The sequence below is a fragment of the Hyaena hyaena genome, unplaced genomic scaffold, assembly GCF_003009895.1.
Source record: "Hyaena hyaena isolate Hyena2069 unplaced genomic scaffold, ASM300989v1 scaffold_504, whole genome shotgun sequence".
In the NCBI taxonomy this organism is placed as follows: Eukaryota; Metazoa; Chordata; class Mammalia; order Carnivora; family Hyaenidae; genus Hyaena; species Hyaena hyaena.
In genome coordinates, this window is record NW_024081137.1 from 488544 (window position 1) to 505210 (window position 16667).

The 16667-nt window shown below is 39.3% G+C and overlaps 1 protein-coding gene across 1 annotated transcript in view; it reads right to left on the bottom strand.

Moving 5' to 3' along the window:
• Window positions 1–16667, bottom strand: part of VAV3 (vav guanine nucleotide exchange factor 3) — a 353383-nt gene that overhangs the window by 5486 nt on the left and 331230 nt on the right. Inside the window, exon 25 of the mRNA XM_039254969.1 lies at window positions 15934–16063. Coding sequence (XP_039110900.1) covers window positions 15934–16063 — 130 coding nt within the window. The remainder of the gene's footprint in view (window positions 1–15933; window positions 16064–16667) is intronic.

Genomic DNA, 16667 nt, shown 5'->3' on the forward strand with positions numbered 1-16667 from the left:
TTGATGTGACACATAATTCCCACTTTGCTACACCAGTGGACAAAGGGAGCCTGTTAATTCTTAATGTAAAATATGCTTCACATCAAAACTGATATAAAGAAGAACGAACCTATACAGTAGGGTCAAGGAAACATGCAGAGCCCATAGAAAAGTAAAGAAAAACACTCATACAATTTGTTAGAGACCACCCCCAACCAAGCGTGCACATGCTAATTTATTACCACAAATAAAATGTAAATTGCTTCAAATCTTACCATATCTGGACAAGTAAATACATCCGGAAATTTGGGGAATGTATGGAAAAGTTCTATGCAAAAACTCTACCCTCAGAAGCTTTTTACTTTACTCTTAATAATAAAAGCTAATGATTATCAAATGGTTCTGAAGTGTTAAATGCCGTGCTCCATGTTTTATATTCAATATTTAATTTAGTCATCACAACAATTCAAAGAGGAAGGTACTACTATCACTTTCCCCTGATATTTTTAGAACAACCTAGATACAAACCTAGGCAGTATGACACTGGGGTCCAGGCTCTTAACTGCCTCACTGCTCTGCATCTAGCACTCTGCTTTAGGTACCTCCACAGGCACTTTATAAAACTCTACCTGTTAATACCATGATGCCATTGCAAAGGAAAAGCAAGGTATGGTTATACATTTTCTTCTAATATTTATTCTCCCCTTCATCCCGGTGATAGGTTACTTGGCCAGGCCATGCTTGCCTAAAAGGAAGACTACATTTCTCTGTCTTCATGCAGGTCTAGGCAACTATATGACTAAGTTCTTGCCACCGGGATATAAGCAAGGGCAGTGTGAGGCGGCTTGTGGTGCCTTTCCTGGCAGGGCAGCTGGCACATGCACTCACCTTTCTTTTTGGCTGTTTGTTCTATCCTGCTGTATGGAATATTAAAAGCTACCATCTGGGTCCAAGAGAAGAAAGGATGGCAGTTCGTGAGCTCCAGGGAGGCTGGGGTCCTGACGGTTTTATGGGAGAGGTGACCTACCCTTCCCCACAGCCTTGGTCTGACCACTTCCAGGTTTTTATGAGAAGGAGAAATAAACATATATCTTGTTTAAGCCAACGGTTTTTGGATTTCTGTTACTTGTACCTGGACCTAATCTAAACTGTAAGAAGAAGTTTTTATAACCAAGGATGAGGTGAAAGTGGGCTAAACGAAGCGGAATGGGTCCATATAGTCTTGCAATATAGTCTGTCTCTTTCAGGCCACTGACTGATTTGAGAGCCACAGAATTCTCCCAAAGTTAATACTCTTGTCAGAAAGGGGTTCTGTGATACCTGAGAACAGTAATAACTCACTAAGGGGATACTCAGATCCTATGTAAGTAGACTGGCCATGGGAAATGGAGGAGATTCAGCTGCTTTTAGAACCATGGACTATGCATCCCTCATATAAGACATTCTCCTCGTGAATGTCCTTACACATTTGCTTTTAACCTACCCAGAAGTATATCCTTGTTGAGAATCAAGGCTCTCTTCTAATCCATTGCATCTTCCACATTACATTATTTTTGTTTCAAAACTCAGTGATGCATGCCATTACAACTAATTTTACAACCTGCTCAATTCATTTACTGCCATGCAACATAACTGGTTTAATTTCTATAAGATCATGTTATACACACTATGAGAGACAAGAGGGGTGTCATCTCTAATTTAATGAGAAAAGTGGCTCACATCTAACTGTATGTTGCCAATCTGCAAGATCCCTAGCCCATGTTTGTGAGAGCTTAAATTAGAACCCCCTATTCCACACATTCCTTCTGGCAGGTACCAGAATTTTCTCCTTGAACTGCTTTCTAAGTGTCCATCCTTGATTATCTCTCTGGGACTATTTACCCATAAAGTAATAAAGGAAGACTGTATTTCTCCAAAATTTCTAATGAAGATAATTTAAGTCAGCAGTCTGAAATATAACAAGAGATAAGTTAGCTCTAGAAGGAAGATATAAGAAATCAATGAAAACACAATTTAATGCAATTTAAATAATCTCAATAGGGAGATACATTACATCAGATAACCTGTCTCTAATTTTAAAATATCTAACATTCCTGAAGTGATACGGATAATGCCTCACGATGCAGAGTGAACTTGAATCTGCTTCAGATGCACAACCTCTCTCATCTAACCCTAAAAGTCTTATAAGGACTGGCATTCATGTCAAATAGCTACAATTAGAATCTTCCTCAATTTTATCTAAAATATTACAATCTTAGCTGAAATGGTAGCTACTCCCCCAGGGTGAGGCTGTGGCTCCTTTGCTGGCTTCACTTGAAACTAATTTTTCCGCCAGTGAATGGAACAGATGCTAAGATAGGCCCTGGCTCCTCATCTGAATTCCAGTCTGTGATTTCGGATACTTTCATGAGGCTGCCAGGAAGGACAACCACTATCTCTGATGCAATCTGCCTGAAACCACAGTCATGATCTTCCTCCCCGTAATCTAGCTCAACCCTCCATATTTTGCTTTCAATGACTCTCATGTTCTTTGCAAACTACCCCTGCAAAGTCAGTGTGCTTTTTGTCTCCTCTGGTTCGCTCTCTTCTTCCTCTGAAACATGAAGTTATTTCTTCACTGAATTCTCAGCTCCATCACCCCAACCTTACACCATTTCTAAACTAAGACAACTGGCTGTGGATGCGTCTTTTTGCTTTCAACATTCTTTCCGTTCTTCCCAGGATTTGAAATACTGCCTCTCAGCTACCCACAGTAACCAGAGATTCCTCATTCCTTTTCCCAGATTAGGAAATCCAAACTCTTGCCTTGAATTCCATGGCAATTTACAGTCTGGCTGTTTCCTGTGTTTCTAACCAAATCTTCCATCATTTTCTCATATAAATTCTTTTCCGCTAGACCAGCGGGCAGGCATACACACCAAGGCCCTCAGTATTGGTTTCAACTCGAAACTTCTGCTCCTTCTGGAATATTGTTCCTCCACCTTGCCTCTGCTTACCTTAACCTCGTTGTCCCCTTCCTGTAGTCTTCCATGACCAATCCAAACAACACTTGTCCCCTTCCCCATTCTTTCTAGTCATCTGGAGGCACTTACATCGCGGCACTCCATGGCTCTGCTGTTGAATTACTGCATGTGCTCCTGTGTTCTATCTCCAATTAGTTGTTGCTTCTGGAGAGCACGGGCTATAACTCTTTCACTGTTTCTGCTTCCCCACAGGGTCGGGCCCAGGGCTAAGCTCCCGAAGTTGCCGAATGGACAAGTATCTCAGCAGGGTATTTAATTTTGCAAGCTCCTTATGTCTCCTCCTCCTATTCATTTAGTTCATCTTCTGCACACTTAACTGCTCAAAAGGACTTCCAACAAGAGGCAGAACAACACAAAGAAAAGAATGTGAAATATTTTCAGGTTTTATTCCCCAGGATCTCTGGGAACCATAATCTATCAATGATATTTCTACAATAACTGTAATCTTCTCTGAGATGCCGAACAGCTATTAAGTACTGTATGTCTCTTGGCATTAAGCATACTGTATGCCTGAGGAATCTTCTTAGGGGTAAAAGGTTAATCAGTTTCTCCTGCCACCCTGTGTACAGCTCTCAGCCAAATATTTTAAGGATTGGTAGGGATGCTTTCTAGTTTTCTACACATTGTAGCATGACTTATTGTTGCCATTCTTCCTATACAGTAATTTTCACTGCCTTTGGGTCCTTAGTTCTCTTAAGCTGTCAAAAGAGCATCTGAATGTCTTGCATCTACAGAGACAAGAGTATTAAAAGACATGTTTCCCTTGGAAAGTATGGGTTTAAATCTAGATGTAAATGATGTCAGAATAAAGTATTTGATTAAAAAAATTTTTTGGAGAATGGCTTAACCTGCGAAACATATTTACATCCTTACTGAGAACACACCCACCTATTTCTAGACACGTATACAAATACGTGTTATCTTCATCAAACTCCTTCTCTCATACCAAGATGCCACTAATTTAAGAATTATTGGTAGGTAGGGGTGCATATCCTGGAATGGAATTAGAAAGAGCTGAGTAACAGTGTATTCAAATGACAACGTGGAGGTAAATGATTATCTCCCATCCCTTTCACTTCCTGGGCTAATATTCACTTCACCACCTAGTATTATAGATAATACTGGCTGCTAGTACACCACATCATTCCAGGAAGCTTCTTGAGAGAAACAACTCTTGTTATTCATATCTCTAAGTCTATGTTGAGAGCGTTAACATTGAAGTAGATATTCATAAACTGCATGCCTAAATTAAGGACCTAACTTACCTCCTTCCACAAACACTTTGAGCTCCTTATTAGCACAGACAAAGGAGACATTTACTGAGAGAGACCAACACAATCAGGCAGGTCTCTCTGGTTATTTTTCACATGACACCTGGCACTCAATTGAGCTAACACTGATAGGGCATTAGAAGTGAATAGCTCATACTTTAATGAGTTAATATTTCTCATTAGGAATTATTAAGAATGCAGTCAAATATTATTTATCAACTATTCCAAGTTAAACAAACAAAACCTAAAGTATGAAAATTCTCTAACTGAAACAGAAGTTATCTGTTAATAAACTGGGAACAGAAACTATCAGCATAGTCATAATCAAGTGGCAAATCATTAGTGAATATTATTCAGTTCTGAGACTTGACTGAGAAAACAGAGCCACAGAACACAGAAGTATATCAATTAAGAAAAGAAGTTACAGAATTTGTAGTAGAATAAAGACTGCTAGAGAAGTGATATTTGATGCCTATACTTTTGTGGTCAAGGCTACTGAAACATTGCTTTGCAGTTTTAGCTCTGCCTTGATTAGGCTATTCACATTGATGAGCAAATGAAAATCTACTCAGTTTTCAGCAACATTTGAAATGTGTACCGAGTAGAGGTCAAGCTCAGTCAACACTCTTCCTTAAGGTACTGGTTATCAAATCACAAAGTATTTTTGAACGACCACTTAATCATGTGTTAAATGTATAACTGAATATGACCCTAAGCATTTGCTAATTATTTTAGGAGATGGACACTGCATCACACTCAGCTTTTTTTTTTTTTTTTTTAATGTTTTTTATTTATTTCTAGGAGAGAGAGAGAGAGACAGCGTGAGCAGGGGAGGGTCAGAGAGAGAGGGAGTCACAGACTGAAACAGGCTCCAGGCTCTGAGCTGGCAGTCAGCACAGAGCCCGACGCGGGGCTCGAACCCACGAACCGCGAGATCATGACCCGAGCGAAAGTCGGACGCTTAACCAACTACGCCACCCGGGCGCCCCCATCACACTCAGCTTTAAGCTGTAACCACCACAAGTGTTCACAGTCACTTATGTAAAAAGAAGCTGTCAGTAAAGATATCAGCCGGTTGTACCAATGGTGGTACTGTCAGTGCAGTGATCTCAGTCTGCTGCCTGGCAGCGGCCTGGAAGAGGATGATGTTCCTATGTGGGACACTGTGACGCGTGGTCCAGTAGGTTCTTTTTACCGAGGCTGTCTACAGATGGCCTAGAAGCAGAGAGCGTGCTGATAATTTAATCAATGTTTAATTTAAATTTGTGGTCCTTAACCTGGTTTTATTTTAGAACTTAGCCATCCATACCTTAGACATAGTGCCAAAGATTTCCTCCCCTATCTCCTGCCAGTGTTTATTGTATACCTTATGTATTGTCATTGAAAAACACTAAATAATTTAGATTGGTTTCATTTCATTGAATGCTGACTTCTGGCAAATGGTCCAATCTCCCTTTACCTGAAATCCAAAGTTATAACAAGGGAAACTTAGATTTCCAGTAACTAGGATTACTGGAAAAAAATAAACAGCTACTTTGTACTCCACATTGCACTGTGTAAGTATAGAAAGCCAGTATCAAGAAAAAAAAAACGATGTGTAGCAACATGGATGGACCTTGAGGGTGTTATGCTGAGCGAAATAAGTCAGGCAGAGAAGGACAAATACCATATGTTTGCACGTATAGGAGGATTAGGAGGAACTTGACGGAGGAACAAGGGGGAGAAGAAGGGCGGAAATGGTGGGGGAAAGGGAGAGAGGCAAACCATGAGAGACTCTTGAATGCTGACAAAAACTGAGGACTGATGGATGTGGGGGGGAGGGGGGGATGGGCATGGAGGAGGGTACTTTGGGGATGAGCACTGAGTGTTATGTAGAAACTAATTTGACAATAAACTATTTGTAAAAAAAAAAAATTATAATCACATTTAAAAAAAAAAAGAAAAAGAAAAAAAAACGAGTCTAAGGTCTTTCCTGTTTTTACGGACAAATAGATCATTTGACATTTCTAGGAATTTCAGATTATTTATGGACATCTAATTTATCAAAACATGAGCTTAATTCTAAATCCTTACTCTTTAAAAATAATTGCTAGAGGGGTGCCTGAGTGGCTTAGTTGGTTAAGCATCTGACTTTGGCTGGTCATGATCTTGCGGTTCACAAGTTCGAGCCCTGCATTGGGCTCTGTGCTGACAGCTCAGAGCCTGAAGCCTGCTTCAAATTTTGTGTCTCCCCCTCTCCATCCCTTTCCCCACTCGTGCTCTGTCTCTCCCTCTCTCTCTCTCTCCCTCTCTCAAAAATAAAGAAACATTAAAAAATATCGGTAGACATTTATTAAACAACTACTGATGAGTACTGTGATGAAGTGCTATTGGAGATACAACAAATAAGACAGAGCATCTGACTCCAAAGAGCTTCCAGATTGGTGAAAAGACAGATACATACAGAAATGATACAGAGATAGGGCAACTACGCATTTTGGATTGACAATGCTAGGACTACACATGAGGCTCCATCTGAGCCTCTCCTTAAAAACCTCCAGTCTTCCACTTGCTCAGCTCAAAAACCTTAGTTATCCTTGAATCTCCTCTTGCTATTCAATTTCACGTCTGGTGCGAATATCCTGTCAGAACACCTCCAAAATGTATCGCCCTATGCGGCTACACATTGGTCCAAGTTGCTACCACCTCTCAGCTGAGGGGCTGCATGAGACTTCTCTCTGGTCTAGGAAGGCTTCTACCTTGTCTCCCACTTCTTCATGGTCTTTTGTCAACATAGAAGCCAGAATAATCCTATTAATACTTAAGGTTCAGATCATGTCTCTCCTTTGCTTAGGTCCACCAGTGGTTTCTCATTTCCTCCAGACTAAAAGCTAAAGTCTCATAAAGCAGCACATGGCCTAGTTTCCCTTACCTGTCTTTTTGCTCTGGCCATATTGCATGTGTCATGTCATATGTACTCCTTTCTTTGCACTGGCTGTTCCTTCCTACTTTTGTCTTTACTCAAGCGTTACCTTCACAATGAGGATTACCTTGATGCCCCATAAAAGAGTCACCGACATATATCACTAGTGTCTTGTAGTACAGAGAAAACAGACTTTACTGGGGGGACGATGTGTAGGCAGAGAAGTAGGTAGAGTACACCTCAAATTCCTGCTGTCCTGTCACTTAGGTCGGGCACGGATGGTCTGCACGCACCATGGGCAAAGCTTCAGCAGCCTGCTCTACAGATGGATAGGGTACTTATACAACCTTATACTAACGGAAATTCCTTGTTATGGACTGAATGCTTGCGTCCCACCTTTCCTCAAATTTATACGTTGGTATTAGGAAGTGAGGCTTTGGGGAGGAGCCTCGGTCATGAGGATGGAGCCCTCATGAATGAGACTAATGCTCTTATCCCACAGAGTTCCCTACTCCTTTCCACCATGTGAGGTTATGTGGGATCTTCTATGAACCAGAAAACAGGCTCTCCGCAGATACTGACTCTGCTGGCAGCTTGATCTTGGACTTCACAGATTCCAGAGCTGTGAGCAATACATTTCTGTTGCTTATAAGCCACTCGGTCTATCTTATTTTGTTATGGCAGTCTGAACAGATTAAGACACTGGTCATACAAGGGGCCTTGTCAGGGGAGCTTCTGGAGCCAGTAGCTGGAATCAGCCTCTTCTACTGTTGAGAAAACTCAGAACTGTTGGAACCAGCTTTCTGCTAAGCTACCAAAAGGAGGAAAAATGAACCCTTGCTTTTCTTCCTCATCTTCCTCCCATTCCCCAGTTAAAATAGAAACCATCTCTAGGACTCCTAAGTATCATCATCCTGTTATATTAGTTTTCCAGGGCACTGACCCACTTCTAATGAACTACATCATTTATTTTTATCTATCATCTGCCTTCCTCACTAGTGTATAAGTTCCACAAAGGCAGAGCCGTTTGTCTGGTTTTTTTTTTCACTCCCGTGTGTCCCCAGCAATTTGAATAAGGCCCTCCCTGCAGTAGGCTCCCAATAAAGATCTGCTGAATGAATCAATGTGGGGATATGCAGAGGGGGTTATTGCTGAGAAGAGATGAGGACAGTTCTTGGATTCATCCAAATAGAGAGAAATATATCCTATGAGGAGGAAGGAGAAAGGGAAGAGGGAAATCTAACAGAGAAGACTGAACTTTGAATAGAAAGACAGCTTTGAATGGAGTAAATTCTGAACCAGCAAGTCAGTTAATATAGGAATTTTGATGCTCAATTTTGAGTGCATCCATAGCAGGCTGGCCAGGATGGTAACAGATTTGGCCACCATGTACATGAGGAAGGCTAGAATAACCTGAGGTATTTTATAGAAAAGAGAAAGAAAGAAACACAGTAGAAAAGGGGAAGGGGAAGCACACCAGATAAAAAATTATCATGGCAGAGACAGTACATGGTATATTTACTTTGAGCAGCTCTAAAGATGTGAACTACTGTTAAGTAGTTGAAAAACAGTGTTCTATTAATCATCAAATTATTAAATACAATTACACATACAGTATCAAATACAATTTGATACAATTATTGTGTACTAAATATTTTATATGAAGTTTCAGAAATAAGTCTTGGAAATTCTCATTGGTTAGATGAATTTTCACTTAGGAAGATGGTGCATTTTACTGCACGAAAGTTACTATCCACCTAAAATGCTTGATTGTATTAAGGTAACAGTTCCCTTCTAACTCCCATCCACTGACTGCCTGTCTACCCTAATAATGCAAGTTCTCTTACCAGGCTAACTTATAAACAATTAATAAACAATAAGTTATAAACAAACAAAGGACGGAGAAATTTTAAATTGATACTATGAGACAAGGGTTTGAATGGTTCCAAAAGATATGTCTACCTAGAACCTCTGCATATGATCTTATTTGGAAAATGGGTCTTTGTAGATATAAGTTAAAGGATCTCCAGATGAGATCATCTCATGTTGGTTGGGCTCTAAATGCATTAAGGTGGGTTGTGAACGTAATGACAAGTGTCTTCCTAAGATACGAGAAAGGGATGTGACACACAGAGATGGGAACGTGAAGACAAGGCAGAGATTGGAATCACATCTCCATAAGTCACGGGATGCCAGAGGTTGCCAGTGGCCACCCAGAAACTATAAAAAAGACATGGAACGGATTCTGCCTCAGAGCCTTCAGTAGAAACCAATCCTGCGAACACTTTGGTTACAAATTTCTGGTCTCCGGGACTGTGACAGAGTGAATTTCTGTTTTTCTAAACCACTCAGTTTATGGTAATTTTTATGGCAACCCAAGGAAACTCTGATGATGGGATTAAAACAAACATTTACATTATCAGAATTTAAATGGAATCAAACCCAAATGCCAAGTGATCAAGTAAAGAGAGGACAAAAGACTGAGCATAAGATAAGGAGATCAGAAAATAAGGATAGGTGAAAAATGGGTATGTTGAATTACAAGTGCAAGAAGGTAAAAACTAAATTAAGTGGATGTTTCAGGAGTTTGTATGTAGGAGATAATAAATACTGTCCACTATTATACAGTGATTAAACTAATAAATGGTGGCTGAGGCATTGTCAGGATATTTCAGGAATTATCAGAAATACGAAAACTTTATTATGCTATACTGAGTTAAATAAATACGAGTGACGCAAATTGTCCGAGTTTCTAACACACTGGGTAAAATGAAGGTCATGCACCTTGTCAGATGGTTAGTAGAATAACAGGGATACACATGTGGAAGGAAAGAAACCACACCAAGGCAAAGCCACCCAAGTTCTGGCTCTGTGTCCTGCAAGGTCATCTGTATGGTTCCAGTGACCAAAGACTTTGTTGACTTCTGAGGGATTGCTATAGTATTTGTCCCCAAAAGGAACATACTGATGTATATTTTATTTTCAAACTGACCCATTTTCCCATGCATTTTCAAATATCAACTACACTTAGCACTTTCATACTTGCTATGTGTCCCATGGACCTTATTTTCTGACTTCATTTATTTAGTCTTTTCTGAACACATGTTTCATGAAAGGAACTGTGTAAAGTTGCAATTTGAGAATGAGGAGCAAAGGAGTCTGGTTCCTAAGGTTTGAGGGAACATGACACCAGAAGAAATCATTTAACCTATATAAAAATAATACTATATTCTATGTAAACTATGAAATGAAGGTGTTAATGATTCATAAAACTCTATCTTCAACCCAGACCACTCTTTGCAGGGCCAACTGCCTACTGAACCAGTGAGTATGCACAGGTCACTAAAACTTACTGCAAAACTGAATGTATTACTTTCTTCTCTTTATCTATTATATCTCTTCTGCTTCCTGGTCAGTCAATGGCTTCACCATTTGCCAGTCATCCAAGGCAAGTACTTGTGTATCATGCTATTACTACTATTCCCTTACCCAATCAATTCGGCCTCCAGAAGATATCCAAATCTGCCCTGGTCCTGGCTCCACGTTGAAGTCTTGTCCAAACGAGCATCACTCCTCTCTTGGATATCTGTAATAACTTCTTAACTCATCTCTGCTCTGCCCATGCCCCCTCCCAAGCCACTCTCATAGAGGAGATAGTGATCTTTTAAAACAAGGTAAGCCAGTTATCATTTTTTGCGTTTAAAGCTCAATACAATCCCTTTGTATATTTCAGAATGCACCTCCTATGCTCCAAACATGTTGGCCTTCCAATTCCTTAAACATACTACATTATTTCCTGATTAAGGGCCTTTGCACAAGCTGGCTCTCTACTGTGGAGTTTCCCTACTCTCCACTACCTAACACATGGATTGTTTCACCTAGATGTCACTTCTTATAAATGCCCTTTCCGGACACTACAGGTTAAGTAGGCCCTCTTATCACACACTTTGAACTGTGCTCCTGCTTCATAAGACTTGTCAAAATTTGTGACGATTTGTGAAGTTGTCTTATGCTTGTCCTTGTCCACCAAGCTGTCCATCTTATTTACTATCGTTAACTCCAGCGTGTGGCCCAGGGCCCGGCACATGGTAAGTGCTATGTAAACATTTACTCAATAAATGAATAAGCAAATACAGTAAGGTCATATATAAGGAATGAATGGTTTCAAATATGACCTGCTCAGTATTCTACATATCCCCAAATCTGTGCACCAAGCTCCCCATGCATCTGTGGGGGTGGGGGAAAGCAGGATGCTGCCATTTTCTCTCAATCCTGTTACAGCTAATAGGATTATCTCTATTATAAAATTAAAATTATAAAATTATATTATATATATAATTAATTACATATATACAATTGATTATAAAATTAATTATAAAATTAAAATTTTTAATTCTGAAATTATTAATCCTTAAAGTAGCAAGAATAGTACAAAGAATTCCCATATACTTTTCACTCAAACTCCTCAAATGCTAACATTTCATCATGACTGTTTTATCAATCTCTGTTATTTTTTCCTGAACCATTGTAGAATACGTTGCAGACATAATGCCCTTTACCTCTAAATACTTCAGTGTGTATTTTCTAAAGGCAAAGACATTCTTCTTCTTTTATATGATCACAGTACAACTTTCATCAAAAAAACTAAAACTATTAATCTAGAAACTTCAAAATTTGTTAACTCTCTCATGCATGTCCTTATAGCAAAAATAAGTAGGCAAATAAACTTATTTTTTAGGCACAGGATTCAATTCATAACATGTTGCATGTACTGGTCTCTTCAGTCTCCTTATTTAATCTGAAACAACCTCTCAGTCTTTGTCTTTTATGATACTGACATTTTTGAAGCATATAGGTCAATTCTTTTGTAGACTGTCCTTCAAATTGGGTTTGTCTGATACTTCCTCACGATTAGGTTCAACTAATGCTTGTGGCAGCAGGAACACCACCAAAGTGATGCTGTCTATTTCTTAGAACAGCACATTATGAAGTACATGTGATCTACCTCTTCTAAATCAAGTAGATATTAACACTGATCCCTTGATGAAGGTGCTTCTATTTTTCCTTTTGTTATTAACAAGTTCTTGTGAGAAGATACTTTGAGATTATGTGAATATAAGAATAACTAGGTTTTTTTTTTTTTAATTAACCAGCTCTTCTCTGTGGTCCAACTAATTCTCCCTAAATAAGACCTTGGGAAAATGTTTAACATCTCTTTATGGGTCATGAAATAGCTAATCATGAAACTTTTCCTAGTGTAATGGTCTATTAACATTCTACCTTCCCTCCTTCCCTCATGCATACAAAAAGAGAAACCTAGGATGCTATTTTTTAAAGAACATAATAAAATATCTAATCTCATTCGTCATTCATAAAATGAGAAAGCTGAATCCCAGACAGGCTAAGTGACTTGCCTAAGGTCAGACAGCTACTCTGTGGCAGACCTGAAAATAATTAAGTGCTCATTGTAGAGCAAGAATGGCAAAAGTCAGTTCAGTGTCCATCAAATCCATAAGCCCTACAGATATGCAGGCTGATGAAGGCTAAGGCAGATCTGCTGTGACAGTTTTAGGCAAGTAATGGGATTCTTACTCAGATCCACAGGACAGGGCAGAACATCTTCCACAGAGTCACTGCCATTTCTATGGAAGCGCACCAGCTCACTGCTCTACCTCAGCTGTGTTTTCTTTCTTTCCGTCATTTTCTTCTCTCCTGGCCACACACATAAGTCATTCCAAGGGCGAAAATAAAGTCTCAGAGCCCTGGGAGAGAGCGTTGCCTACAAAGGGATCCTAACCTAGAAATGTTATACACGTTGTGCCTACTCTGGACTCCTGTTTAATTCTGACCAGTATTATTTGTATGTTGTTCTGAACTTGTATGAGGTGGTTCTGCCATCATCTTACCATGTTTTACAAACTTGAACAATAGTTGGTAATTTTCCCAAGAACAGTCTAACCTGGCCTAGTACAGAAGCAAGCAGCCTCTTCTACAATGCCCTGGAACTTTCTTTTCCAAGGTGACTATACTATTTCAGGGGTAAAAAAAATAAAAAGGTTGCAGGCATTGAAACTCTATTCTCAACCTCTATCCAGAACACAGGGTGGACCTAGACATTAACGTGACTGCTCTGCTTCCTCCAAAACCGTTCAGACGTAATGGAGAGGTCAGTGTGCGCTGTCCAACCCAGTATCCCAAGGCAATACTTCTTGGTCAAAATTATTTTTAGATAATATGTAGCAGCACAGCTAAAGCTATGTACAGAGGTGAGGACTATAAAGACATCCTTCACGATCTTTATGGAGTGCTCTTCCTTACCACTTCTGAGAAACAGGCCATGCAGAAAAACAGAAGCAGTGTTTTAGTGAAGGGTTAACTCTTAATCAGGATCTGGTATAAAATAAGCAAGGTATATTTAAAAATCATAAAAGCAAAGATGTAAATTTCTATGAATTACAATTAGTCATTCAATTCAGAAATGTAGGAAAATGTTTGCTGTGTTAAGAGTTACTAGTAGTAATGGTGGTGTTAGAAGTAGTAGAATCAGTTGTAGCAGATAGTTACTGAGTTTCTACCGTGTACCAGCACTATGCTAAATGCTTTATAACTCATTTAACTCTGAGAACCATCTTAGTATGCTTCCTGTTTTATACAAAAGTAAGTAGAAAGTAAATAAAACATGGAGAGAGTATCATAAATGTGACCTAATCTTGGAGTGCAGACCACTGTACACTTATTTCTGACTGACATACTAACTCCCTCCCTCATTTCTTTCTGGTCACTCTGTAAATGAGCTTTCCCTGACCATCCTACATAACAGCAGCAAACTCCCAACCCACACTTGGCTGAGTGTCCCCATTAAAATATAAGCTCCTTAAGGGCAGAGACTTGTCTTCTCAACCGCTGTCTTCCAGTCCCTAGAGCAGTGCCTTGTCTGGGTTAGATACTTATGCCTATCTGTCGAAGGAATGAATAAATGGATAACTGATAAACAAAAACAAACGCTGACAAAGATTATTTTTAAATGAAGATCTGCTTTTACTTCTTGACCTTCTAGTGCAGGTCTGTGCATGAGCTGCCAGTCTTAAAAAGATGGGGCTTGTAGTATTTGAACACACAGCTCTATTTGTTGAAATATGTCCTGTAGCTCTCATTGGTGTTCAAAATCATTCTGCTGGCTACGCTCTTTTCATTTAAAAGAAAAAAAAAAAAAAGGCAAAAGGCCTGTACCTCCATCCCTGGTGGCTAAATAAGCTTGAGCATTAAATACACTGTTGAACACTAGAGACAAATTTTGGATCAGGCAAGTCTGCTCATTGCTGGACAACATCCTCTGAACACCTACACGTGCCGAGCACAGAGAAGGTGCTGGGAGGAACCACGCAGGGCAATACGCGGGCTAATGACCTTCCGCTAAGGTGGGACATCTGCTCTCCCTGATTGCCAACCTCCCCCACCTTGGCTTTCTAGCAGTAAGTGAACTCAAACAGGATTTTTTAGTATAATTGACCTCCTTGGCAACATTTATGGTCTCCTGCTACTAGCAAGGCAAAGTAAAGGACTAGTAGGAAATTATACTTTTCATGTAGGGAAAAATGTCATTAACTTTGGTAGTCTTAAGAAATTTGTAGGCAAAGACTAGGCTAAAAACAGAAAGGTAACTTTTAATAGGTGTTTAAAGTTTCAAGATAAACTGTGCTCTATTTTCATTACACAAGCTGGGATCATTTATTACTGATCCTTGTGAAGAGAACTACTCAGTTATTCAAATAAAAAAAAAAAAAACCTGTCAGTTGATGTGACAAATTACTTCTATATTTACTTATACACAAGTGCATGAGATTTTCCTGATGTTGTTAGAGCCCTGTCTCCCTTTCAGTTTCTGCTTTTGGGCGGGGAAAAAAAAGTTAAAGTTATAGTACGTGATGTAAATTCTTTTTTCAAATACCTCTAGCTGGTCCTGTTTTGCTTAGGCTACAGATTTTAAGCATAATAAAACGGGATTCATTTCTCCTCCAAAAGAATTTTACTTAGAAAAAAATAATATAAACATAAGGGAAGGAAATCACACTTTCTTCATAGAGTTTTTCATCTCAATGTTCTCATTACATGCTGTATCCACCTCCAGGAAGATTATGTGACATTAAATGAGGATGAGAAACCGGTTTTGAATTGGACTCACACTCAAACTATCACACGCTTTTGGTTGGCATGCTAATCCTGTGATGAGCTGTGGCACAGTGTTCATGCTGCAAGAAAGTGGCTGGGTTATACTTGTAAACACTGGCGTCAGAAAACATGCTGTTGCCATTTCAAAATTCTGAAAGTAATCACTGAAACAGAATCATAAACAGATTTGGGATACCAGGTGATAAGGGGGAGCTGCAGACCAGCCTGGCTTAAACATCGTGAACTCAAACAGCATTATCATCACAAGCATGTAGGAGTTAAAGAGAGTTGGGCTACTATAAACAGCACCGAAAAGTACAAAACTTACATATTAACATACCCTTTACACTTCGGCTGGATTTCTAAACACAAACATGACTTTTGATTTGGCACAAAGAACGATGTCTAGGATACATTCCAATACCTGTTGGTCCATCTAATTTTGCTTAGCTCCAGAAAAAACAGCCCTGGCTAAAGAGATCAGCATATTAACTGGCTATATTTCAAAATTTGGAATGAAGATGTTTAATGTCACTGTGCCTCCAATCCTTAAGTGACAGCAAATTGTACTCTTAAGTGCAGTACTCACAGCTGTGGCCCGCTCTATTACCCCGCTGTCCAGCCGGATGCTCGGGCTCCTTGTATGGAAACTGCAGGGTAGTATCCAAGGTTCTGAAACCTTCTTTAAGAGAATGATGCTTGTAGTACTCCACAAGTTCCTTTAGGATAAAAGAATTGAAGATTTTTTTTGATAAGGACAGTTTTGATTTCAAACACATGAACATGAACACATAATTATATACAACATAAGGATGACTGATTTAATGCCAAATTGTCAGTAAGTATATAGAAGGGTAAGTAAATGATACTCTCCCTGCTTTCTGGATGTACATGGTAACTAACTACTAATTGTCCTTGTTACTCAGGCCACAGATAATATGAGTTACCTCCTATTGTTATTCGTGGATAGAGAATATCCTTCAGTCAGATGTGGTAAATGAAAAGAAATCATACTAACCTTCAATTTCAGAACAGTAATTATTGTTCTCTTTTTTTTATAATACTTGTTTTTCTAAATGAAAATAAAGGGAACAGCTGTATGCTGAATATATAACAATTTCTAGTTTCCTGTATTTTCTTTCAACATAGCAGGAAAACAAACTTGATTCTAAATGTTCTTTTCCATGGTAAACCCAAGTTGATAAACCACAACTGATACTTGACATTATTTCTGGCTTACAATGAAGTGTTAGTGCCCTTCCACAGCTCTGCATATCATCTGCTACTTACAGAGGTCAAAGACGTAGTATGACCATTTTCCCT